This window comes from Schistocerca piceifrons, unplaced genomic scaffold (genome assembly GCF_021461385.2).
Source record: "Schistocerca piceifrons isolate TAMUIC-IGC-003096 unplaced genomic scaffold, iqSchPice1.1 HiC_scaffold_2166, whole genome shotgun sequence".
NCBI classification, from domain to species: domain Eukaryota; kingdom Metazoa; phylum Arthropoda; class Insecta; order Orthoptera; family Acrididae; genus Schistocerca; species Schistocerca piceifrons.
The window spans coordinates 599,791-627,207 of record NW_025728082.1 but is presented as its reverse complement, the minus strand read 5'-3'; the positions used below and the strand labels follow the sequence as shown (position 1 = coordinate 627,207).

Genomic DNA, 27,417 nt, shown 5'->3' with positions numbered 1-27,417 from the left:
TATCGGTTTTCACCGATGCGGATATGCCTCTCTAGGAAATAGAGCGAAGAGAAACAGACTTGTATATTTTCGGTAGCTGACACACTGAGGTACCACCCACAAGTTGCTGAAGGAAAATGCATACGAAGAAGCAGCAACTTCTTACGGGATAGTAAGCACCATAGTAAATAGACAAAGGAGATTTAAGTCTTATTGCTGGAAACTTCCGGTAGATTAAAACTGTGTGCCGGACCGAGACTCGAACTCGGGATCTTCGCCTTTCGCGGAGCCGGCCTGTGTGGCCGAGCGGTTCTAGGCGCTTCAGTCTGGAACCGCGTGACGGCTACGGTCGCAGGTTCGAATACTGCCTAGGGCATGGACGTGTGTGATGTCCTTAGGTTAGTTAGGTTTAAGTAGTTCTAAGTTCTAGGGGACTAATGACCTCAGATGTTCAGTCCCATAGTGCTCAGAGCCATTTGAACCTTTCGCGGGCATGTCTCCGCAATACCCTTTCTTCCACATGTCTCCGCAATATCCTTTCTTCCACATGTCTCCGCAATATCCTTTCTTCCACATGTCTCCGCAATATCCTTTCTTCCAGGAGTACTAGTTCTGTAAGGTTCGCAGGAGAGCTTCTGTAAAGTTTGGAAGGTAGGAGACGAGGTACTGGCGGAAGTAAAGCTGTGCGGACAAGGCGTGAGTCGTGCTTGGGTAGCTCAGCTGGTAGAGCACTTGCCCGCGAAAGGCAAAGGTCCCGAGTCCCGAAGTCTTATTGCTGTTTACAGTAGTTACACCGAAGTTTTGGTATTATTCCTCTTGCACAAAGTCGTCCTGGTTTCATGTTAGATATCTTTGATCATGTTTAGGGTATTACAGCAACTTCATCCTAACACCACATCTCTCTACTACCCCCCCCCCCCCCCCCCCCCCTCACACCATTAAAGGTGATACATGTGACATCGGTCCAATTTCCTACAGAAAACTCTAGGGAAAGATTTAAGTCTGACAAACGCAATGATTCTTGTTTTTAATACTTAAGGAATACCTGCCGTAATTCGGATATACATATAGATATTTTACTGCGTGTGTGAGAACTCAGTTATGGAACGGGATGCATATGTCTTGCCTGGTTTAATATGACGCCTTTGTGTAGTACATATGTCGTCTTTGTTGGAGTGTGTGTTACGAAAACCCACGTAGTTTACAGGGGGAGGGGGATAATTAAAAGTGAATGCAGCCAGAGCGTAACTTTTAAGCTTTTCACGGTCTTGAGTGACCGGGTGCCCCCCAACCCTCCACAGTTCCCCGCATTTCTTGGTACTTTTTTCTCTAATTTTATGTATTCTCAGTCAATTTAAGTAATTTTATAAGTTTTTTTCACAGTTTCAAATATTTCGTCGTATTTCCCTCAGTTTTACGTATTTACCATCATTTTGTCCCAACTGTACCAGATTTTCGTCGATTTTATGGAGGTTATGTCTTTTTTGATAATTTTTTAATATTTTACCGTAGGTATTGGTCATATTGCAGGCATACTCATACGTTGTTTTATTTTATACGAGTAAATTTGTCTGCCCTACACATATGCTTTTTAAAAACTCTAAGAATTTTAAAACTCGAAGAATTTCCCTTGCATAGAAAGGTCATGAAAAATATGGTAACCCTCGCCTCATACCTCAATGAGATTGAGCGAGCGGGGCTGATTGCAACCTCGTAGCCTGGCAACAAATCAGTGTACTGCTATGGTGCATCAGAGAGCTTGTCTGCAGACTCACGTAGCCACGCACTTGATGGAAACTCGAAGTCTGTCACAGTTCTACACCTTCATCTGACTTCCACTCTACCGTGTAGGGATCTGGAACAGGGAGTTGACATGTGTACAGAAGTGATTTCTGCTGCTGCTTTGATATTCTTTTCCCCCGTAAGTAAGTTCAAAAATGGTTCAAATGGCTCTGAGCACTATGGGACTTAACTTCTAAGGTCATCAGTCCCCTAGAACTTAGAACTACTTAAACCTAACTAACCTAAGGACATCACACACATCCATGCCCGAGGCAGGATTCTAACCTGCGACCGTAGCGGTCGCGCGGTTCCAGACTGTAGCGCCTTTAACCGCTTGGCCACCCCGGCCGGCCGTAAGTAAGTGCTCTTATCGCTTACTACATGAGCTTCGCTACTTTTGGTTACATCATCCAACTCTGATAGGACCCCGCAACCACGTCAGGACGTCTGCAAGCTGTAGGTTTCAGGTATTTTTTTATCCTAGTAATAAGTTATTCGGTAGTCTACAGTGTGTCGACTGCACATAGAATCCTGGACCATGAGGAATTACCCTTCCCCACACTTACAGAGTGCGCACCACCGGCAGCATAATTTGTAAACGAGCAGTTAGCAAGTTATGCATTCTAGCCACAACTGTCCACCGCTGACAGCACTACACACATACATATAGAAATTACGCATGTTTATTACCAATCACGACGTCTCGATTTCAACCGCTTTTACGTTTTTTTCGACAGTGCTACAGCCCCTCAAATAGAGAGAAACTCTTCGGAAATCGATTCTGTAGGGGATGTAAGCACATTTAAACATCCTGATAAAGAGCATAACATTTTTGATGCATGTCATATCACCGATATTTCGTAACAATATTGTGCAACAATATGCAGCTGAACTAAGATATGCTCTATCTATTGTATGTCGACCTAATGGCAACTCAGGCTCTCGACTCAGACATCGATATCGACACAGCTCACAGCATGTTAAGTGGTACCCTCAACTACGACGAGCAGCCACTCTATGGAGGCCCGCATCGCTCATGCTAGAGCAGGCTGTTCCAACCGAGCTCCAGGGAGCCGGAGCGCTCCGGAGCGCTCACTGCGGCAGCTCGGAGCCCGCGTGGAGGGGGGAAAGCGAACTCACTGCCCCCTGGCCGCATGCAGCCGCAACTGACGCAATAATCCGTGTTCAATGACAGCTATGATTAGCCGCGGGAGCCCTGTACCTCTATTGGAGGATACCTTTCTATTCATTGAGAGGGATGGTCGTCCGCAGTGTCTTGTATGTCATAAAGTAATTAATTCTGCGAAGAGGTACAATATACAACGACATTATACACGTCTTCACGCAGCGCACTACGATCAGGTAGAAGGCGTTGCACGCAGAGAACTGGTGGCCAGGCTTAAGAACGACATACCAGGAGACGTTAAGTTTAAAATTTTTTTTAATTTTCAGGTGAATGAGAGCGGAGAAAACACTACTGAGTCTGCAAATCGAGCAAGCTGCAGGGTGGCTCACATCATTGCGACGAGTGGCATGCCGTTTTCGGTGGGACCACTCGTAAAATCGTATATGGTAGCCGTTGGAGAATGTTTGTTTCCAGGGGAGGTGCAGGCAATTGAAGGGGTTTGCCTGTCGAAGCAAACAATGTCTCGTCGAATCCTAGACATGACAGCGGATTTAGAGACACAGCTCAGGAAAAAGGCGGAGAGCTTTGTTGCATTTTCGCTAGTGCTTGACGAAAGCACCGACATATCGGACTGTGCTCAGCTTGCAGTTTTTGTGCGTGGAGCTGCAAGTAACTGAAGAACTCTTGGATGTGGTACCACTCGATTACACCGCAACAGGACGTGACATTTTTGAAGCTGTTTGTGAATCAGTGGACAATATGAATTTGCCGTGGGATAAGCTCCATTCTGTAGCGACAGACGGTGCACCACAAACGATCAAGTGTCACCAAGGTTATGCTTCTCGTTTGAAAAATAAACTCAGGGACGAATTCGGGAAAGACATTTTGACTCTTCATTGTTCTATTCACCAAGAGGCACTGTGCGCTGAAACAATAGAGCTAGGTGGCGTAATGAAAGATGTCGTGAAGTGTGTGAATTTTGTGCGGCGTCACGGTATGAATCATCGCCAATTCAAAGGATTCCTAAAAGATATGGAAGCGGAGTATGGGGATATACCTTACCACAGTACAGTTCGTTGGCTGAGTCGGGGAAAATTTCTTGATGTTTTCTTTGCCATTCGTGAGGAAATAACCCTTTTTCTCGAAATGAAAGGGGAAGAAATGCGTTTTCTGAAAGATATAAAATGGATATCAGAGCTGGCGTTCCTAGCTGACATAACTATGCATCTAAATAATGTAAATCTGTCATTGCAGGGCAAAGGGCAGCTAATAGTTGACATGCACGACCAGATCAAAGCGTTCATGCAGAAGTTACGTTTATTTGAGAGGCATATGAATAATGGACATTTAACGTTCTTCAATCGTCTTGCTTCTTTAAAACTACCTGAAGGTACTACTTTCGGCGATTACCAAGCAAAGTTAAAGCAGCTCATCACGTCGTTTGAAACATGATTCCGAGACCTCACCAGTTTGGAAATGGAACTTAAGGTGTTCAGCATTCCTTTTTCAGTTTCCCCCGATGACTTGTCATCATCACTTCATTTGGAGATTATTGATTAGCAAAATTCAACTTTGATGAAAGACAGGTGCTACAACACGTTGGATTTGTCATGATGGTATCGTTCATTACAGCAAAAAACATTTCCCAAGCTTCACAACAATGCTGCTCAGATCATGGGCATGTTTGGATCTACGTATTGTTGTGAGCAGCTTTTCTCAGCAATGAAAAGAGTAAAAAGTAAGGAACGATCGTTTCTTCAGGATGCAACAATGAAGGCCATCCTCCGCATTACCGCTGTGAACACTTTGACGCCTGATATTTTCGATCTTGTAATGAAAAGAAAAGTCAAGCTACAGAGGCCCAATAAATTTAGTATGCAATTTCTTATAAAACAGTTGTTTCTTATTTATTTCCTGAACATCGTATTTCCTGGTGTAGCATGTCACCACGTCTTAGGAGCTAAAAGTATGAGGTTGTCGATCTTGTAAGACGCAGCTGGCACATCAAAACGCTTGCCTTGCCGCCTGCCTCAGCCTGCCGTGCCACCTGCCGGCGTGCGGGCCCACTTGAATGGTCACAGCGAGCGACACGGCTTCCTGGAGCAGGGAGCGCTCCGCGGCTCACAACGGAGCCGACGAGCTGGAACAGCCTGTGCTAGAGTATTTCAGATAACCAAACAGCTAATGACATCACTTGAACCAAAAGAGAAAACCTGCTATGGCCTGTGCAGTTAGATATGTACTGGATTGCTGCATTGAAGGACTTTGCTAATATATCCAGCGATCTAGCCGGCCTGTGTGACCGAGCGGTTCTAGGCGCTTCAGTCTGGAACCGCGCGACTGCTACGGTCGCAGGTTCGAATCCTGCCTCGGGCATGGATGTGTGTGATGTCCTTAGGTTAGTTAGGTTTAAGTAGTTCTAAATTCTAGGGGACTGATGACCTCATATGTTAAGTCCCATAGTGCTCAGAGCCATTTGAGCCATTTGGATCTCTGGACATTCTGGTTAAGCTATCTTGTTCAGTTTTGGGCTGTGCTGTGTGACATTACAAGCTGCAAGTCCGCTATGCAACTGCTTTAAAAAAGAGAGTATTTGGTTGAGCAACATGGCTGGCAAGTTGCCATGTAGTGAGTGGCTGGGCAAGGAAGATGGGCAGGCGCTGAGCAGCGTTCTGGGACCTGCAGCGAGCTGTGAAAGGAGATGGGGGTGGCTGTTCGGCTGTCTAGTGCCACTGTGCTCGCTATTTGGAAATCACGTGGCATCCCGACCATGTACCAGTATTTACGGATGGCTCTAAACAGGGGGACTCTGTTGGTTGTGCTGTTGTTTTCCTGATCGAGTCGTCAAGTTACGGCTTCCTGCAGCGTTTACCATCTTTGATGCCGAATTGTTTGCGATCTTGCAGGCATTGGAGCAGATGAGATGTGTTCCCAGTCTTAAGTTTCTCATGTGTTCTGACTCCCTGAGTGCCCTTCAGACCATGCAACAGTTGTACCCAGCGGATACGGTCGTCCAGAACATCCACGATGCCCTACTCCACCTGCAACGGCAGGGGAAGGAGGTTTCTTTCTGCTGGGTGCCGGGGCACGTGGGAATTAGGGGAAACGAACTGGCGGATGTGGCTGCCAAAGATGCATGTTCCCTCCCTCACGTTGTTGAATGTGCCGTCCCCCTCCATGCTGTTACCTCCCTTTTGCGTTTTCGTGTTATGCGTCAATGGGAAGAGGAGTGGCTGGCAGTCGGTGAAAATAAGCTGCGTCTGGTCAAGGCCACCACGCGGCCATGGCGTACATCCTACCAGTCATGCAGGCGGGATGAGGTTCTCCTCACTCGCCTCCGCATCGGGCACAGTCCCTTAACGCACGGTTTTTTACTCCGGCGGGAGGACCCCCCAATCTGCAGTGCTTGTGGCGCCCAGATTACGGTCCGCCACATTTTACTTGACTGTCCTTTATTCTCTGACCAGAGGGCGGTGGTTTCCTTGCCACCGGATTTGCCCTCTATTTTGCAAGACGACGCAACGACTGTGGTTAAGGTCTTACAGTTTTGTGTCCCGTCCAATTTGTTGCCTCGGATTTTAGGGAGAGGATTTAAATGTGCTGCTGGGTGACTGGCTCACCCAGGCTTTAGGTAAGAGGTCCGCCAGTCACGATTACCTACTTGTTTCACTTCGATTTCTGTTCTCTTTTCCTTGTGTTTCCTTTCCCCTTTTAGTGCGTTTCTTCTCCTCTTGTTTTGCCTCTGTATGTGAGGATTTGTAACTGCGTCAGGTCTGTGTCTTTTAGCCGTTCTCCTTGTTCGGTGTCCATCTTCGTCCCTTCACTGCATGTGTTCCTGTTTCTATGCGTTTGGGCGCTGATGACCAAGCTGTTTAGCGCCCGAAAACCTCAAACCACACACACACACACACACACGTGGCAATTTGGATAAACTACGCCTCCACGTGCTAAAGGACGCAAAGCAAAATGGCAAGGTTCTGAGTGTGCTAAAACTGTAGCATCGAATATTCATTAAAAACACAAAAACCAATTCCAAACGTGCTACGAAAAATTTACCAATAGTATTGAAATCACAGTAATGAGGGGAAGTCCCAAAATGTATTGCATGAACATAAAGCAATTATTAACGAAGTTATTGACATTAATAGTGAAAATACTCAATAAATTAAGAAACGCTGGTACATGTATGCATGTCAACGGCCTTGCTGCAGTGGTAACGCCGGTTCCCGTCAGATCACCGAAGTTAAGCGCTAGAGGGATTGGCTAGCGCTTGGGAGGGTGATAGTCTGGGTCTGCCGAGCGCTGTTGGCAAGCGGGGTGCACTCAGCCCTTGTGAGGCCAAATGAGGAGCTACGTGACTGAGGAGGAGTGGCCCCGGTCACCGAAACTGACAACGGCCAGGAGAGCGGTGTGTTGCCCACGAGCCCCTGCACATCCGCATACAGTGACGCCTGTCGGCTGAGAATGACACGGCAGTCCATAGCTATCATTGGGCCTTCCCAAGCCAGTTGGGGCGGAATTTAGTTTTAATACGTATACACACAGTGCCAAAGCCAGGATTTCCCTCCCTATGCACTAGAGATGGGCAAACTTGTTCATCCTTGGGAACTAGTTGACTGCTAATCGTTTCTTTTCGGGAGCCGTTCATTTTTACTCGTTCACCGTTCATTTGTGCTTGGTATATGGTTCTTATGAAAAACTGAAAACTAGTAGTGTAGGTGTAGGATGGAGGGCACCAAGAGGGGGCACTTGCCTCCCCCCTGGAGTATAGAGTTTTTATTCATTACAGAATTCTTACACACTTTTAGAAGTAATTTCTGTGATTCTGCAGAACCTGTCGTTTAGCCAGCCGTAGCCTTGTGTGGCTGATCGCAGGGAAATAATATAGGGTGGCGCACGGAAAACCGGCCCCGAGTACAGACTGCTCGCAAATTACGGACGATGTCTTGCAGATACAACAAACAGACAAACATGTAATAATTAGGCAGTGAAGAAACAACAAGCTAATGCAAGCAACAATTGCGAAACAATCGATGACGATGTCTAGAGAGCTGGAGAAGAGAACATGAAAATCTCACGCGACGCGCATGTAGTCTTGTAAACCTGTTGGCGGCTGTTTTCCAACTTAATAGATCACAAGTGTCTTGTATAAAATGTTTCGTTTCGACTTCCACTACATAGCTATGCTACGTTGTAAACAATAATCGTTTACACCCTATATATACTTCACGTTGTCTCTGAGTTCGTAGAGACTTTAATGGAAGCATAAAATAAAATGTGGTTTTCTCATACTTGTGTCACTTCGTAAAAATTAGGTTTTTACGTTGCATTATTAACGTTAATGCAATAATAATAATAATAATAATTAAGTTCGCAGTAATAAAGTTTTTGGTTCGAAAACTCCTTCTGAACAACTATTTTTGAGATAATGAGTAAACATGATTTTATGGCAATTTATGTCTTTTCAAATGGAGAGGCGCCGCTTTTCCTACTGAGCCAAAATGACCCACAACCCACTGTTTTTTTCTTTTTTTTCTTTCAAAGAAGCCAAACTAGCAGGTAACTCTAATTGGAATCAACCAATCTTAAAAATAATTAGAGCCTTCCTAAATGTAATATTTTGTATATGAAAGATACACGAAAATGGTTTTATATGAATTTTCTTACACTAAAAATTAAGCAAATTATTGAAAGTTAGCTGCTAAATCAAGTCGATGACACCAAAAAATACATGAATAACAAAAAAAAAAAAAAAAAAAAAAAACTTGCCTTGTTATAAGTATGTCTTCTGCTGTTCATCGATATAATGAAATGAGCTGATATGCCTTTTTGTTACCTAAAAAGACGTACCTATTACATGCAACGTAATTTTTATGTAATTTACGTAACTATAAAATACTTTTTGATTACCGGTCGTGGACGCTAAATAGCCAGAACCAAGAGCAAGACCAGTTTGGAACACATGTAAAATAGGCGAGCGCAGTGAACGAAACGAACAACTGGATACTGAACTAACTAGGAGCAGTCGGCTGTGGAACTGAGACAGGTGGTCATGCGAAGAACGACGAGTGCGGCCGAGGGAGACCGAGACTGAGACGAGCACGCGACCGAGGCTGGATCGAGAACTGCCGAAGTGACCGGTGCGACCGAACGAACTATGAACCGATCGTTCCTTGGAATTCGTTCCTCGGTCCTTTCGTTCATCTTGGTGAACCATTCCTTTGCACCCGTTTGTTCGCGAACTACCCATCTCTACTATGTACACTGTAGATTAGCGTCAGCATGAGTGATTTGTCGTATTATCCCAGTCTGTTTGTTTATTTGATGAGAAAGTATTAAATTAATGGTCGTAAGATGATCATATGTGTAACACTGTAGTGGAGCAGTAAACTGGATAAAGATATGCTTAATTAGTTTTTCACCATTCCGTTTCTGGTTTTGTGCTGCATAAAGTTTAAATAAAAGTTGACCATTCAGCGATGTTTAGCATTTAATAATGTAACATCGGACGGAAAAATTAACTACGTAGGTTGGAACTTAAATAGTGGAAACACTGCTGTGGAGACACTATGCAATGGAATCTACTATTGTCGCTGGTAGCACACGTTGCTGACATACCTACCTTACCTCCGAGCAAATGGACTCGCCAGTCCCATATCACCGGCGTGCGCACAATCGAGGGAAAAACAGTCACTTGTGAGGGAGCGGTCTAACGTAATGGTGTCACTATGTTTTTGAAACAGGAACAACGAAGTTGGATCAAGATTGAATGTGCTAGAGGTCGTACAGCACGACAGTATCTTGGAGGTCTTCAAGAGGCGTGCAGGGATTCGGCACTGCCGTACAGAACAGTGGCACGCTGGGTAAAAGCCTTCAACGGAGGTCGGCAAACTGTGGCAGACATGCATCGGGCAGGTCTCCCGAGCGTCTCTGAAGAAGAAGTGCATGCGACCAGCTTTGCGAAAGAAGCGGCGACACTTTCTGCGCAACCCACCCATCATTTTGGACAATGCTCGGGCGCATACAGCGCAAGCTGTGGCTGCTCCGTTCGGTCGATGGGACTGGGAAGTACTGTACCGTGCACCATACTCCCCGGGCTTAAGTCGTTGTGGCTTTGATTTGATTCCGAAGATGAAGGAACCACTTCGTGGCGTTCGCTTCAGAGCTGTTCGAGAGATTCGACAGGCAGTAGACCGCTCCATTCGCACCATGAACACAACAGGTTCTGCTAGCGGTATACCACGCCTTCCAAATCGCTGGCAACGGGTTGTGCACAACGCAGGTGACTACTTTGAAGGACAGTAACAGGTGCAAACATGTAACTCTTTTGTTTTGGTTGTGAATAAATAGTTGCAACTATTTACGTTGTAGCCCTCGTAAATATACATACAATGTACGTTGTGAATTCATAAAACTTGTAATATCTATAATCGTAGGAATGGTGGGTCAGTTATAAGTTGCTACATGACCTCTCGTAGAGGGTGTCATGGCCAAGTTCTTAAATACGCGGGCAGGGCAGGTTGCGGGGTCTTTTGATTTTCATGTCGTGGCTTATAAGATTGTTTGGTAAGGTTTGTGTACAGATAAGTTGCCTGAGCTTAACTGTTGGTTGTACGTGTTCAGGACTTACGAATATTTTGGTGTGTACCAGTTCGGGACTCAGAAATATTTTGAATCCCTTGCGTTAGTACAGCTATCAGTGAACTTTTGGTAAGATGAATTTGTTATTGTATAAGGTCTGAACTTAAGCATTTAATTCAGTTTAAGTGATTCGGTGCACAACTTAGGGCCTTTTGTTTACATTTCTTTACTGTCTGTGAGTGCTCTGCTTGTTCTACTGAGTCAATAATTTGATATCTTGTTTCTGTACTGTGCTGAAATAACAGTCTGTGTGAGACCACCATTTGAAGTATCTTTGTGTCTGGTTTCAATCAACTTATAGTGAATATTAATTCTGTGGTTCTAGGCTTCCTAAGGGATCATACCTTTAATTTTTCCTTTATTTTATTAATCCAAACTTCTATTGTTAAAAATTTCACTTATTTGTCTTTACTAAATTAATGCACCTCGTGACCGATCGACGCTTCACTAAGGATTTACAAGAGAAATGCATGACTCATCGTTTATCTAATGTTACGCAATCCCACTAGCGTTGTAACTGGACATCGACGCGGCATGGAAAGGCTACGAGCTCACTCACTTGTTGTGCTGCGACTGTTATTTCAGTGCTTGAATAAATCAGATCTTTCGACAAGGCCCGTGTCGAATACTTGAATACCTGATTATCCCTTTACCTATAAGTTTTCCCCTGTATTTCGTTTGGAGTGCCCGAGCGGTTAAAGGCGCTACAGTCTGGAACCGCACGACCGCTACGGTCGCAGGTTCGAATCCTGCCTCGGGCATGGATGTGTGTGATGTCCTTAGGTTAGTTAGGTTTAAGTAGTTCTAAGTTCTAGGGGACTGATGACCGCAGCAGTTGAGTCCCATAGTGCTCAGAGCCATTTGAACCATTTGTATTTCGTTTCCCCTATATTTCTTTCCTCCTCATCTCTTATCTTATAAGTCAACTTAATTCTTCTGTTGCGCCACAAGGGATTCCAGTTTTTTCTCTAGTCAGCGATTCGCGTCTATACAATTCTGGACGCCAAACATACCTCATCAGGTTCAGTAGCCTATCCTCTGTTGGTTCGGACGCTACCAGGTGACCCTAACACTGTGACTCCAGAGTGTGGACCTTAGGAGTAGGTTGGGAAACAATAATGCGGGGATATGCTGCGATTATATTTACCGAGGACGCAGCATTCTGTCGTCCCACAGTCGTTGGAGCTGACGCAGTCGATGTAGCCTGGGATGGCGACCTTCTTCACCAGACCTGCCGACGTCGCCAGGATCAGGGCGGCGCTGGTAGCCAGCAGCAGGGACAGGGATGTCTGACGCATCATCCTGAAACACAACGCATCCCACGAGAGCTTATAAACGTGCGAGCAAGCAAACATTATCTGGTGTCCGAGGATAGTACTTTCACACAGGGCTCTTTAATATTGTAACGTCCCCTTAGAACAATTTATACACGACTGTGCTTGACCTGACACACAATATTATTTAGCGCAACGCAATCTGACTTTCAAAAATCCCTACAAAAGAATGGCCCTGACTAACATTAACCTATACCTTTCACAAATCACTTACCTCACAAAAATATTCGTTACTGGAACTACTGCAATACAGCGAGCGGCACTACTGCCAGCTAAATAAAAGATTCAAACTACTGAAGGCACTAACTACTGATAGGGATAGTTAGCAAATGAAAGATTTTAATAGAGAACAAACAATGTATTTACCTTAATAGCCACAATATATACAGCAGTTCATGACAAATTACAAAACTCCGCCATCTCTCTCCCCACATCCACCACTGCTGGCGGCTCACCTCCAACTGCGCAACGCTACGCGCTGTTCACATCCAGCTGCCGCTGCCCAACACTACAATGGCAGACAAAAGAATCAATACCTGTCAAACCCATACAGCCCCTCAGAACTCATCCGCACTTGCTTAATCAAATTACCTGAACATTTCAGGCATATTATTTTGGCAGGACGTTGCAAAGACGACATTGAAGCTTTTCAGGGGCTCTTACAAGAACTGGAAATTGACACTGACAACCGCGGAACGCGAAAACAGGAGCACAACAATTACAGGTCACATCCGTCACATTTCCGCGATGACAGAAATAATAACTGGACGCGATAAGGCTATTCTCACAACACAAATCGTGACCAAAACAGGCACCACCCGTATGACAACCGTTGGCAGAATAGTAATAATTACAGGGAAAGATCACCTCTCAGTGGTAATGACTATCACAGAGACAATCAGAGAAACAGACAATATGGGAACCAAAATAATTATTATCAAGGGAGACAGAATAACTTTAGGTGCAACGGATAACATGTCTGACTACGGATCAGAAGATTCCAGGTTCGTATCCTGGCAGGGTCGCCATATGTAACGTCCCCTTAGAACAATTTATACACGACTGTGCTTGACCTGACACACAATATTATTTAGTGCAACGCAATCTGACTTTCAAAAATCCCTACAAAAGAATGGCCCTGACTAACATTAACCTATACCTTTCACAAATCACTTACCTCACAAAAATCTTCGTTACTGGAACTACTGCAATACAGCGAGCGGCACTATTGCCAGCTAAATAAAAGATTGAAACTACTGAAGGCACTAACTACTGATAGGGATAGTTAGCAAATGAAAGATTTTAATAGAGAACAAACAATGTATTTACCTTAATAGTCATAATATATATAGCAGTTCATGACAAATTACAAAACTCCACCATCTCTCTCCCCACATCCACCACTACTGGCGGCTCACCTCCAACTGCGCAACGCTACGCGCTGTTCACATCCAGCTGCCGCTGCCCAACACTACAATGGCAGACAACAATGCAAACTAGCCACAGACTGCACACAGCACAGCCAGTGATTTTCATATAGAGCGCTACGTAACGTTGCCAATAAGAAAACATAAACAGCCTACTTACAATATCAGTGGTGAGGGCAGTCAGGATGTAAACAAAGACTGAGAATCTGTTACATGGCGAGTTTGGCTTTACGAAAAGTAGAACACTAGAGAGACTGAACAGTGTACGGCTCGTGTTCATGCCATTTATTGTTTGTCATCATCTGTTACTGTACTGCCGCCTCGTTTTCTTATTCCATTTACTGGCGTCACTAACTTCCTGCCTTACTTGCCCGTGAGCGGCAGCAGCAGCGCGTATCGATAAGTGCACTGTCGTACCATCTCTGGAGCGACCGATAGTATTTCCGGGTCGTCGTGTGTCTGGCAGTCAGTTGGAGACGGACCAGCAGTGCAGTCGGGACGCAGCAGCAGTGAAGTCGGGGATGGAGTGCCGCTGAGGTGCAGACAGCCAGTGCTCGCCGACCGCTGGCGACACACGTCAACTGTCCGACGGGCCTGGGCGAGCCAGTCGGTTGGCGTGGAGTAGCGAGGAAATCTCAATCGCGTGTACTCTGACTGGGGCCGTTGGTGGTGTGCACGTGCGGTTGGAGTGTGAGGTGCTACTTGCAGGTACTACGAAGTCCGTCGCCCACCGATCTTGGACATGAAAGTTGAGCCTCACTCAACCTACTATCAAGCCTCAACTGTTTACAATTCTTTGTTTGATCCTGATTGTCGCTTTTGGGATATTCCCACAAGCAACAATGCTGCTAAGATTCCAGCCATTTTCCTGTGGAGTTTATCTAAATTTATTCCCTATTATTGAAGTTGACCAGCGGTATCTTCTGCCTTGTGGCCGTTGACATTCTGATTACCTGCCCTGGTTGTTGACGTAACTTTCGGCAGTGTATTTTCCTCGTTGTGTTGTTGCTGTCCAGCGTGGCGTGTAGTTCTACAGCTGAGCTGTTGTTGGTCGTTGTGGGCTCCTATATTCTGTGTGTCATTGTATTGAAATCTTGTGGTCATTTTGCTGGTTGCGTGGAGCGGAACCGATCTTGTTGATTGGTCGGTCGGCTGTCTGTCGGTTGGGTTGCCTTCAGATTAAGAACTCGTTGGACAGTCTGACCTAAACGGGCGTTAGTGTTACAATCTCAAGCCGATCCTTGGACACTTCTGAGCGCCGTTCCCTGTGTGTTACGTAGAAAATTTCCCTGTATGGGCTTTCGTTATTTGGTTGATGTGTGGCCTTCAGCCGAGTATCAATATCTCTTAAATTAATGTCCTTGTCTTGCCCTTAAGGCATGAGATTGTTATTCTTTATAGGGGCCTTCAGCCGAATTTTATATGAAATGTTTTAAGATACGGCCTTCTGCCTTTTGATATTGAAACTCTTCCTTCTAGGGCTTAAGCCGTTAAATTATTTGCTGATGTTTGGCCTTCAGACGAGTTTTAATATCTCTTAAATTAATGTTCTTGTCTTGCCATTAAGGCATAAGATTGTTACGCTTTTGTATGGGGCCTTCAGCCGAATTTTGCATGAAATTTTTTTAAGATAAGGCTTTCTGCCTTTTGATTGCAACGCTTCTTATTTCTTAATATGCGGCCTCCAGTCAAGTTCCATTAAAATTACATTGCTAAGGCCTTCAGCCTGTTTAGATTGAAGATTTAGAAAATATTTTTGGGTGAAACCTCCAGAAGAACCTTGTATTTCAATTTCTTGCTTAGGCCTTGTGTCTTGCATTTTGAGTGCGGCCTTTAGCCAATCTAAAGTTAATCAAAGGAGTTCGATTAAAGTTTTGAGTGTTTTGCGTCCTTGTTGTAAAATTGTGTGTTGATAAATAAAGTAATGGCCCCTTTCCACAACCTAATCCGCTCTGTGCTGCTAGCCCAGGCATTTCAGAGACATTTATGGCTCCGCGCTTGATAATCGAAGTAAGGATTAAGAAAAATCGAGGCATGTCCATACGAAATGTTGACATATAAAATGCGTTCGACAGTGTAGCATGGTTCGAAATTCTCAGGAAAATACGTATAAGCTATAGGACAGACGCGTCGTGTACAGTGTGTACAATCACCAGGAGAGAAAAATAAAAATGGCAGACGAAGAGCGAACTGCTCCGATTAGAAACGGTTTATGACAGGGATGTAGTCTGTCGCCCCTACTGTTCAATCTGTACATCGAAATAGCAGGGACGGAAATAAGAGATAAGTTCAGGAGTGAGATTAAAATTCAGAGTGAAAGGAAATCAGTGACAAGATTCGCTGATGACACTGCTATCCTCAATTAAATTCGTGGACAATTGCAGGATATGTTGAGTGGTATGAACTGTCTAACGAGTAAAGAATATGGATTGAGATTAAGTAGAGAAAGACGTAACAAAGATGTGTAGCAAAAATTTGATTAGCTATAAACTTAACATCAAACCTGAGGACCACGAAATAGATGAAGTGAGGGATTCCTGACACCTTGGACGCTTCAGTCCGGAACCACGCGGCTGCTACGGTCGCAGGTTTGAATCCTGCCTCGGGCATGGACGTGTGTGATGTCCTTAGGTTAGTTAGGTTTAAGTAGTTTTAAGTTCTAGGGGACTGATGACCACAGATGTTAAGTCCCATAGTGCTCAGAGCTATTTGAACCATTTGATACCTTGAAACCAAAACAGTACACAACGTGTGGAGCAAGGAGTACATAAAACAAACCAGCCCAGAAAAAGGGGGCACTCATTTACGAAATAAAAGTGTCTGTAAGTACCTAACATCGGTGTTAATTTCAGGAAGAAATTTCTGAGCATGCACGGTTCGAGCTCAGCATTGTTCGGTCGTGAAACACTGACAGTGGGAAAATAGGAAAAGAAGAGAATACAAGCGTTTGAGACGTGTTACTAGAAGAATGTTGAAAATTAGGTAGATTGATTAGAAAGGAATGGACGAAGACAGAAACCTGTGGGAACATTGGCCGTAAGAAGGTACAGTATTGTGGGACGTGTATTAAGACATGAGGGAACAACTTCCATTGCATTAGAGGGAGTTAGAGAGGGCAAAAACTGTAGCAGAGTGTATATGTGGACGACGAAAAAAAATTCCCGGATTTTTCCCGAAATTCCCGGTTAAAAGTACTCTTCCTCCCTGGCGAAAATACACTTTTTCCGTGTTAAGTGAGAGTAGACTTTTCCTCGTAACTGTAAAAGTTATCAGTCTTTTGAATGGTTATGGTTTTATACACAGGCGTAGAATTTCCCAGCACTTTATTAAAATAAACTCAGGGAACAAAACACATTTTGGGAAGATGTCTGACGTGCAGCAACATGTACACTGTATTTTCGTATTACGAAAGTATAAATTCGAATTCCACCAAACACCGTATGTTATTTTCTGAAGCATTGAAATTGAGATTGCGTTGCACTTTTGTTAGCCACCCATAGCTCACGTCACATGATCTCGCCAGCCGACAACAGCGGATATTGAGAACATATGACACGTGGTGTAGTCAGCCAATAGCAACACCACTGTTAAGTAGCGAGAACACACAAATAGGAAAAGTTAATGGTGTAAATTAATATACATAGTGTTTCTACAAGAAAAGAAAAGCTTTCACATACAATGTTGCTCCTTTTTGCACGTGTTACACTTTAAGATACATCATACAAATGTACCACTAAAATTTTTAAGATCAACATAAATGTCAGATCTTCACTGCGCAATCCTACCATTAAATCTGAGGGTGGTGCGATGGGGACTTACCGTTGTGAGACGATGAAGTTGTGGAGAGGAACACTGATAGAAAAAATACCTAAGCATTTTGAGAAAGCATGCAAGCAGCGTAGATGCTCTTTGCTGGCCTTTCGTTATTCGTATTTACATGATATCTTTTGTCTACAACGTATTACGTCCAGAGCGTCCGAATACATTCATGCGTATTACCAGGTTTAATGGAGGCTACCAATATCAAACATCGGCCTTTATTCGGGGAAGATATCTCTGAGAATGTATGTGTGGGGCACACGAATGTGATTCATGGACTGTGAGAAAACCAGATTGTAAGAGATTCGAAGCACTTGAGATGTGGTGCTGCAGAAGAATGTTGAAAATTAGGTGGACTCATAAGGTAAGGAATCGGTAAAGAGAGGAAGAAGTTCGTGTAGAATCTATAAAGAGAGAACATGTGGTAAATACTGACAAGAAAAAGGGACAAAATGGTAGGACACGTGGTAAGAAATCAAGAAATAATTTCCGAGGTGCTTGACGGGACACCAGAGGGTAAAGACTGGATGGCAAGATGGAGAATGGAATGTGGCAAACAAATAAATGAGGATATTGGCTGTAAGTGCTACTCTGAAGTGAAGAGTGTGACACAGTAGAGGGATTCGTGGCGGGCAGCATCGAAACAGATGTCTAATGATCCAAAAAAAAGACAAAAAATTGTTGACACAAAAGTAACTTCTACCAAGACATTCCTGGATCGATGTTCGTCACTACGCTTTGCTACAAGTCAAAATAGTTTCTGCTGACTTCGAACAGTAAGTAGAAAGACCAAGATGCAGTAGTTTCTGATTACTCTAATACTGATCTGTTGGAGGCTTTCGAGCTAAAACATCACATACAAACATTAGAATTGCAATAAATGATTTCGATCAATAGCATTATACGAGAGAGTATAGATTGATAGCCGGCCAGTGTGGCCGAGCGGTTCTAGGCGCTGCAGTTTGGAAGCGCGAGACCGCTACGGTCGCAGGTTCGAATCCTGCCTCGGGCATGGATGTGTGTGATGTCCTTAGGTTAGTTAGGTTTAAGTAGTTCTAAGTTCTGGGGGACTGATGTCCTCAGATGTTAAGTCCCATAATGCTCAGAGCCATTTGAACCATAGATTGATATTTCTTGTCAAACCGCTGTGTAACAATGTTGTTCGTATTCATCGATACAGAAATCACACTACCGATGAAGGACTGCATTTAATGGATCAATTGATATATGGAGCATAGAGATGAATAGCAAATTAATCGGTTGTTGAACGTTACATGAAAAGCTGCTGCAATCAACCAGACAGCTGTCTCTCTTCTATGTAAGTGACTATAATAGGATTTCAAGCGAAATGGAGCTACACTATCTGATCAAAAGTAACCGGACACGGCCAAAAACATACGTTTTTCATATTAATTGCATTGTGCTGCCAACTATTGCCAGGTACTCCATATCAACGACCTCAGTAGTCATGAGACATCTTGAGAGAGCAGAATGGGGCGTTCCGCGGAACTCACAGACTTCGAACGTGGTGAGGTGACTGCGTGTCACTTGTCTCATACGTCTGTACGCGAGATTTCCACAATCCTAAACATCCCTAGGTCCACTGTTTCCGATGTGATAGTGAAGTGGAAACGTGAAGGAACACGTACAACACAAAAGCGTACAGGCCGACCTCGTCCGCCGACAGTTGAAGAGGGTCGTAATGTGTAATAGGTAGACATCTATCCAGACCGTCACACAGGAATTCCAAACTGCATAAGGATCCACTGCAGAGTATGACAGTTAGGCGAGAGGTGAGAGAACTTGGATTCTATGGTCGAGCGGCTGCTCATAAGTCACACATCACGCCGGTAAATGCCAAACGACGCCTCGCTTGGTGTAAGGAGCGTAAACGTTGTACGATTGAACAGCGGAAAAACGTTGTGTGGAGTGACGAATCATGGTAAACAATGTGGCGATCCGATGGCAGTGTGTGGGTATGGCGAATGCAGGGTGAACATCATCTGCCAGCGTGTACAGCGCGAACAGTAAAATAAAGAGGCGACGGTGTTATGGTGTGGTCGTGTTTTTAATGGAGGAGGTTGCACCCTTTGTTGTCTTGCGTGGCAGTATCACAGCACAGGCCTACATTGATGTTTTAGGCACCTTCTTTCTTTTCACTGTTGAAGAGCAATTCGAGGATGGTGATTGCATCTTTCAACACGATCGAGCACCTGTTCATAATGCACGGCCTGTGGCGGAGTGGTTACACGACAATAACATCCCTGTAATGGAATGGCCTACTCAGAGTCCTGACCTGAATCCTATAGAAGACCTTTGAGATGTTTCGGAACGCCGACTTTGTGCCAGACCTCACCGACCGACATCGATACCTCTCCTCAGTGCAGCACTCCGTGAAGAATGGGCTGCAATTCCCCAAGAAACCTTCCAGCACCTGATTGAACGTATGCCTGCGAGAGTGGAAGCTGTCATCTCGGCTAAGGGTGGGCCGACACCAGATTGAATTCCAGCATTACCGATGGAGGGCGCCACGAAGTGGTAAGTCATTTTCAGACAGGTGTCCGGATACTTTTGATCACATAGTATAATATGGGCCAGGACGTCAGCAATTACCAGAAGAGTGCATCGGAGAACGACACACAGAAGCAAGAAAGGGAGATTAGATTTAACGTCCAGTCGAGAGCGAACGACATCAAGAGCCGACCACAGTCACTGAGGTGTGGTGAGCTATAGCTCACAGCATATGAAACCTATCTGGTGTTTGTCGAGAGGATACTAAACACTGCAGGATACTTCAAGCTCATCAGTCTAGCCCTGCTATTCCGTTCCTATATCAAGAATATGTGATTTTCATTGAAACAGTGTTAGTCCTGCACAGTATGTTCGTCAACTATTGGTCAGTACAGTCGCCATATGTACTGTTCCCACCCCCTCTCGCCATTGAGAACCTGTGGGTTTTAGCGTCGTGTTGGCTGTCACTAGAGACGGCGTTGCCGCTCGGACCGTAGAAGAAAGGAAAATGGAAGGAAGATTAGGGTTTAACGTCCCCGTTGACACAGAGGTCATTAGAGCTGGAGCATAAGCTCAGATTGTTTCATGGATGGGCAGAGAAATCGGCTGTGCCCTTTCAGAAGAACCATTCCGCCATCTGTCTGGAGCGATTTAGGGAAATCACAGAAGACTTAAAGCAGGATGGTTGGACGTGTATTTGAACCGTAGTCGTCTGGCATTCCGTACCTTACCAACGCGCCGCGTTCCGCGATTCTGTTGCTACAGCAAATGGAAATAGCATGGAAGACTTATTCGCAAGATGACACTCAGTGTCTGTATGCATGTCTATAAGACACTGAAGTTGTTGCTCTAGAGAATCTATTATCATGCGAATATGATAAGTTATATACTTTGTGAATAAAACTTCCATATTTTGCGACTCTTTCAGGGTGGTTTATTTTCTAGCAGCGTCGTATAGCTAATTAAGGCGAACTAAACTGCTCGAAAGAAGAATTCTGTTGCGCAGTAAGGGCTTGTATCATAGATTTGTCGTGAAAACGGCACGTAACAAGTGTTTCGTATCAATATGTAACAATCTCTTTTATTTTTATATGTAACAATCTCTTTTATACAATGGATTCAAAGTTTAATGTAATGTTTACAGAACAGATAAATGACATGCTTGGACAGCCGCTGCTCGCTGTATGCCCACGAGAAATCTAAGTAATCGCTTTGCGCCGTTTTTCCATTCCCTTTTCGACACTGCCATAGCTCTCGCAATCGCTGATACTGGACCTAAAAGGCTTTTTGTAGTCCTTGCGCTTTCCATAATTCCAAGCATATTTACGCCTCGCACGAGAATGTATCTTTCATTATTTTGTATTTTGAAATTTAATATTGTTGTTTACTTATATTACAGAGAATGTTTTTTTCATCTTGTTTTGGATTCCAGTAGTGCTCCGGAACCTGCTCGCTATGACGCCCGAACCTGTGTCCCACCTAACACGTTCCCACGCTACACCAATTCACGACTTTATAGACAGAACTAATTCGTAACAATCACGCGCATACGTGTACGCTGATACGATGACGTCACAGGCAAAAGAAATAATTTGTGACGAACACCTACAGACGAGACCCATCATTGTTTACTCATTATTAGTGTCCCAGTTACTAGTGATTCAAATTTGACGGCATTTTGCTATACAAAAAAATTCGAGCAACGAGAGAGTAGGTGCTTTCACGTCAAAAAAGTGAAACACCTTAGAGACAAGGTCGGATGTGGGCTCAAATGCCTCTGAACACTGTGGGACTTAACATCTGAGGTCATCAGTCCCCTAGAACTTAGAATTACTTAAACTATCAGGGTGCATTCGTGTGGTTATCAAACCTGGTAGGGTACATAAGGCTCGTGAACATCTTCAGATGTTGACTTCCACTGCGGCGGACAGGGAGACGCCGCATACGCATCTGAGACAGCGTTATCGGCCCTTAGCAGACTTTGATGTCTGATGGCGATCAGTGGTTTAGAGCGGCGAGATCAATGGCAGTAAGAAACTTCCTGGGAGATTAAAACTGTGTGCCGGACCGAGACTCGAACTCGGAACCTTTGCCTTTCGCGGGCAAGTGCTCTACCAGGAGAGCTTCTGCATAGTTTGGAAGGTAGGAGACGAGGTGCTGGCAGAAGTAAAGCTGTGACGACGGGGCGTGAGTCGTGCTTGGGTAGCTCAGATGGTAGAGTACTTTCCTGCGAAAGGCAAATGTCCCGAGTTCGAGTCTCGGTCCTGCACACAGTTTTAATCGGCCAGGAAGTTTCATATCAGCGACACTTCGCTGCAGAGTGAAAATCTCATTCTGGAATGTCAATAAGAGTTTATAAGGGCCTTATAGTATATCTCCATTTGGCCGGCTGATCGACTCGTGCAATATTCAGATTTGTGGGGCATTCTGATGGACAGTGGACCGATGTTGGACTGCGTAGGAACTTCTGTCATCAAGGTTCCGGTCGAGCATGTCTGACCACCACGAGGGAGGATCGCCGCACTGTGCGTCAAGCTCATCGTAACGCCTTCATATAATGCCTGCCGTCCGAGAACACGTAGAGAACTCCCCGCTGCATTCTGTGTTATCTTGCACCATTGATAGGAAACTAGGGAATTACCGTCCCATTCGTAGCATGCCGTAAACATCGCAACACAGACGGCTGTTTTTGAAGGGGTTCCGCGACTGGGAAGCACGGATCGCTCATGAACGATGTCACACGGTGTTCAGCAATGAATCGAGGATGTGCACTACCCTGGATTGCGGCTGTTGATAAAATATCGATACATAGATACTTTTTCGACAGTATATCAAATAAGTTGGCGATATTTCTTCCGCTGATATATCGATATGAAAATAGCAATATCGAGTGCCGATAATTTTGTTTCATATCATATTGTTTTACATTTTTCTGTAAATATTTGAAGTTGTTCTTTTGAAATTGTAGAAGAACATAGTTTTACTTTCACTGTGGGAAGGAGGGTTACTACTTTTTGAGCTTTCATCAAATTCAATCTTTCTCCTTGATTGTATGAAGCAAGTACATGTGACACAAAAGATTTAGTTCGATTATACTGACGGTTGGCGGTGTGAATACAATAACCAGATTTCCGATGTGAAGAGATAGCTCACCAGGTGCGTTAAAACACAATTTTGAATGCAACTAGTTTGCTATTTCTTCACATCATCTTTCTCCAAAAACGGCTGTTGAAAGTGATGAACAAAAATCTAAATGACAAGATTGGCTTCTGCGGTGGGCGGATACCTGTGAGGGAAAATTCTGACGTAATCGGCGCTCGGCGCTACCAACAGAAACTACGACGTTTAACTTCAAAATATGGCTCTGAGCACTATGGGACTTTACAGCTGCGGTCATCAGTCCCCTAGAACTTAGAACTACGTAAACCTAACTAACCTAAGGACATCACACACATCCATGCCCGAGGCAGGATTCGAACCTGCGACCGCAGCAGTCTCGCGGTTTCGGACTGCGCGCCTAGAACCGCGAGACCACCGCGGTCGGCGTTTAACTTCACCACGCGATTTTGACACGGCAACTGCCAGGCCGCTGGCGTTTGCAGAAACGAAAAAACAAGGAAGTCAACGTGACGTGTTCCAGACAAATCCACTATGTGACGAAACCGAACGACTCATCCATCTGCCACCTTTCATTGTGCCACTTACATGCAGTTACCATTGTTAGCAAAGCGGTTATCGCAACGCGTGCACGTACATCGTTTTCCTTTCAATTCTTGCTCTAAGAGGGATAAGCAGGTTGCTAGAATATCTAATAATAAATCAATACTTGAATATACAGCTTTAAAACCGGCACTATATTTGCAATTGCAGCCGATATTTTTATGGGCCAGAGAGTCGATATTTTTTCCGTCTATATATCAATCTCTTCTTTTCGATGTAGCGACGGCTGATAATGAGATTTTTTTTAAAAAATTTCGATGTTTTTAAAAATATCAACTGTCCTACCCTGGATGACTATCGTCCGTGAGAATGGCGGCGATCCGGGAAGACGTCGCATTATTCCAATGTTTCGCAGAGGAAGAACGGTGTTCCATAATTTTTAACAATGGTATTCCTCGTGCCGTCATAGTGTGGGGTGCCATCGAGTATATCTTCAGGTCACGGCTGGTAGTGACTGAGCGAACTCTGACGGCACAACTGTACGACATGGCCAAAATCCGTCCTCGTGAGAAGCCTCTTATGCGACAGTATCGTTCTGCCATTTTTCAACAGGACAATGCTCGTCCACCCATAGCACGTGTCTTTTTGAACTTATTTCGTAATATTGATGGACTCCCGTTGCCACATGTGTGGAAACAGTTCGCACGTCATTTTCGCCCCAATACAGGATGCCTGGACCTGCTTGCCTCACGAGAGGATAAAACGGTTTATCACACCCTACTCAACCGCATTAGTGCCTGCATCCACGCCAGAGGGGGTTCAGCGTCATACTGATAAATGGTCCTATACAGACAAGTTATTTGTATATTTTCGTCGATATTATTATCACTGAAACTACATCATGTACCAGAATGAGATTTTCACTCTGCAGCTAAGTGTGCGCTGATGTGAACCTTTCTGGCAGATTAAAACTGTGTGCCGGACCGAAACTCGAATTCGGGACCTATTGCCTTTCGCGGGCAAGTGCTCTACCATATGAGCTACCGAAGCACGACTCACGCCCCGTCCTCACAGCTTTACCTCTGCCAGTACCTCGTCTCCTACCTTCCAAGTTCCTGTCCCCGTCCGGCACACAGTTTAATCTGCTAGGAAGTTTTACATCATGGACCCTCTCAGACCGTGAAGTTTCATTTCTTTCTCTTCCCCGTTCCGTGGTGCTTCATATTTTTTGTCAGGCAGTCAATCATGCTAGATTATTCGGAAGGACGGCAGTTCCAAGCTCCGTCCGATCGTCTAATTTTAGGTTTTCCGTGTTTTCCCTGAATCACTCCAGGAAATGCCGGGATGATTCTTTTGAAAGAGACTGCCCAATTTCATTTCCCATACTTCCCGAAACTGTGCATATGCTCAGCCTCTAATGACCTCGATGTCGACGGGGTGATAAAACTTTAATCTTTCTATCTATTCTTCTCCCAATAGTGTTCTCACGAATCTTCTGGTCTGAGAATAACTTATGTAGGAGTTAGGTTAGGATTTAACGTCAAGCTAGACATTGATGTCATCACAGAAGACAATGATGTCATCACTGAAGCACAAACTCGAATTAGAACTTGGGCGGGCTAGGGACTTGGCTACAGCGTTCATCAAGGTACCATAACTGTACGCGTCTGGAGTAGAATAACAGGAAACCTACAACAAACTGGAATCTGTACCCCACTCTTTTAATGTGTGCTTCAAGTAAAACGTTTCGTTTGGAAACTATTCTGATACTGTGGTCAAGCTGCTTTATCATTTCTCTTCTTTCTCTCTCTCTCTGTTGACCATCTCGTCGCGAGGAGATATTTTTTGCCAGACAACGTGTTGTGTACTATGTTTTCAGTTATCGTCTTTGTTGACAGGCGACCACGCATCGCTTACTGCTCACTGTTTCGAACAACTGACGGTGTATCAGATTTTTAACCACTTACGCTTTAAGATGTCCAAAGTTTTAGCAGATACAGCACAGGCCTTAGAACGCGTTCTACTCTTTATCCTCCATAGCATTCTTGCGAAGGAGATTCGATGTATTCGAACATTAACGCCTGTCATCTTAAAAAATTTTACCGAGTGGTGTGTTAAAAGGGGGGGGGGTTCAAATTGTTAGTTTCGTCTCGTCATTAAGGTTTTTTTTTTTATTTACCTAGGTTGATGGCCCACCGTCATTAGTCCTTATAGGTTCATCCACCTAAAAATGCCGTTGAGAATGGGGAAACTGATAGAAGCCGACCTCGAGGAAGTTGAGTTTCAGTTACGGAGAAATGTAAGCAATACTCACTCTACGACTTATCTTACTAGATAGGTTGAATATTGGGAAACAAACCTGGGATGTAGCGGATCCCTGACGTTATTAAAACTGTACAATGAGTAAGAAATAAAGAAAATCGAAGAAAAATTTGCAAAATGAATTAAAATCCAAGAAGAAGAAATGAAAACTTTGAGGTTTGCGATGACACAGAAATTCTGCCAGGGACAACAAGGACTTGGAAAAACAGTTGACCAGAATGGACAGTATCTTGAAAGGAAGACATAATATGAACAGCAATAAAAGCAAAACAGGCATAATGAAATGTAGTCGAATTAAATCAGGTGATGCTGAGGGAATCAGATTAGGGAACGCGGTGCTTCAAGTAGTAGATGTGTTTTGTTAGATCCCGCGCCCGGATTCCCGGGTTCGATTCCCGGCGGGGTCAGGGATTTTCTCTGCCTCGTGATGACTGGGTGTTGTGTGATGTCCTTAGGTTAGTTAGGTTTAAGTAGTTCTAAGTTCTAGGGGACTGATGACCATAGATGTTAAGTCCCATAGTGCTCAGAGCCATTTTTTTGTTTTGTTAGATGGGCAGCAGAATAACTGTTGATGGCCGTAGTAGAGGGGATATAAAATGTAGACTGGCAATGACACGGAAAGTTTTGCTGAAGAAGAGAAATTTGTTAATATCGAATATAAATGTGTTAGGGAGTCGTTTCTGAAGGTATTTATCTGGACTGCAGCCTCAGTAAGGAAGTGAAAGGGACATGATAATCAGTTCAGACAAGTCATACAATGAAGGCTTTCACGACCGTATGTTTCAGCTGCCGAGAATTCTTTCGGGTTGTATGACCGTGGTCCATGGAACTCTTCTATCCCTGACGTTTCGTCCAAAGCTACGTTGGACATCTTCGGAGGTGCTCCTGGTTGTGCTGAGTCTTGCCGACGCAGTGTGTACTGAACAGAATAGGAGAGAAAAATTTTTGGATGGTCACGAACGATGGCGGTCAAGTTTAGGCTTGTTCTGCGCACCTACGTCACGTATGCTCTAACAGCCAATGAGCGTCATTATGTCCTGAGCGCTCTGCTGTGAATGCCGTAGTTAATGCGAGCATTAAACATGATTGCAGTGAGTTGTTGAGTGAACTTCGATTCCATTTGTTGCGAGTTGTCATCGCTGATAGTGGTGGTAAGTGATAAATTCTGCATAAGCAAGCGAGAGACATAACTTGCAGGGTATATGCTTTCTTCAAGCGGAAAGGAAGCGCATGTGCGGACCGCAACAGTCGGTTGGAATCGTCAACAATGCAATCCTTGTCCGTGACTCGATATGCACGAAGCGCCATCGTTCGTGGATCGGACTATAAAAGAAAGGTACTGACGGGTTGATACCAGGACACATTCTGAGACATCAAGGAGTCGTCAGTTTAAGATTGGAGAGAAGTATGCGGGTAAAACTTGCAGAGGAAGACCAAGAGACCGAGTACAGTAAGCCGGTTCAAATGGATGTAGGTAGCAATAGTTATTTGAAGACGATTATTTTGTGGCGGTTGACTAATACACAGTGTCACCGGTTCAGATCCGGTCCAACTGTCTCGGTGGACAAGTGAGTGGAGACTCAAAGCAACGGCCGAATAACAGCCGAGCATAGCACATTGAAGGTGTGACGGTGGAACTTTAAGTTCCGTGCCACCCTCCGACGGTGGAAGTACAGCGGAGGTGCGCAGCAATGCGCCAACTCTACGGTGAAGGAAAAAAGTATCTGGACGAGAACAAGCCACTGCTAGTGACTGAACGAAAACGGACAGAAAAACGTAGTCGTATTAGGCCTATCGTCAGTCATAGCCGGAATCC

General features: G+C 44.5%; 1 protein-coding gene across 1 annotated transcript in view; it reads right to left on the bottom strand.

Annotated features, from left to right (window-relative positions):
- LOC124742165 (astakine-like) overlaps positions 1 to 27,417 on the bottom strand; it is a 111,272-nt gene that overhangs the window by 14,353 nt on the left and 69,502 nt on the right. Inside the window, exon 3 of the mRNA XM_047248756.1 lies at positions 11,676 to 11,830. Coding sequence (XP_047104712.1) covers positions 11,676 to 11,829 — 154 coding nt within the window. The 5' untranslated portion in view covers position 11,830. The remainder of the gene's footprint in view (positions 1 to 11,675; positions 11,831 to 27,417) is intronic.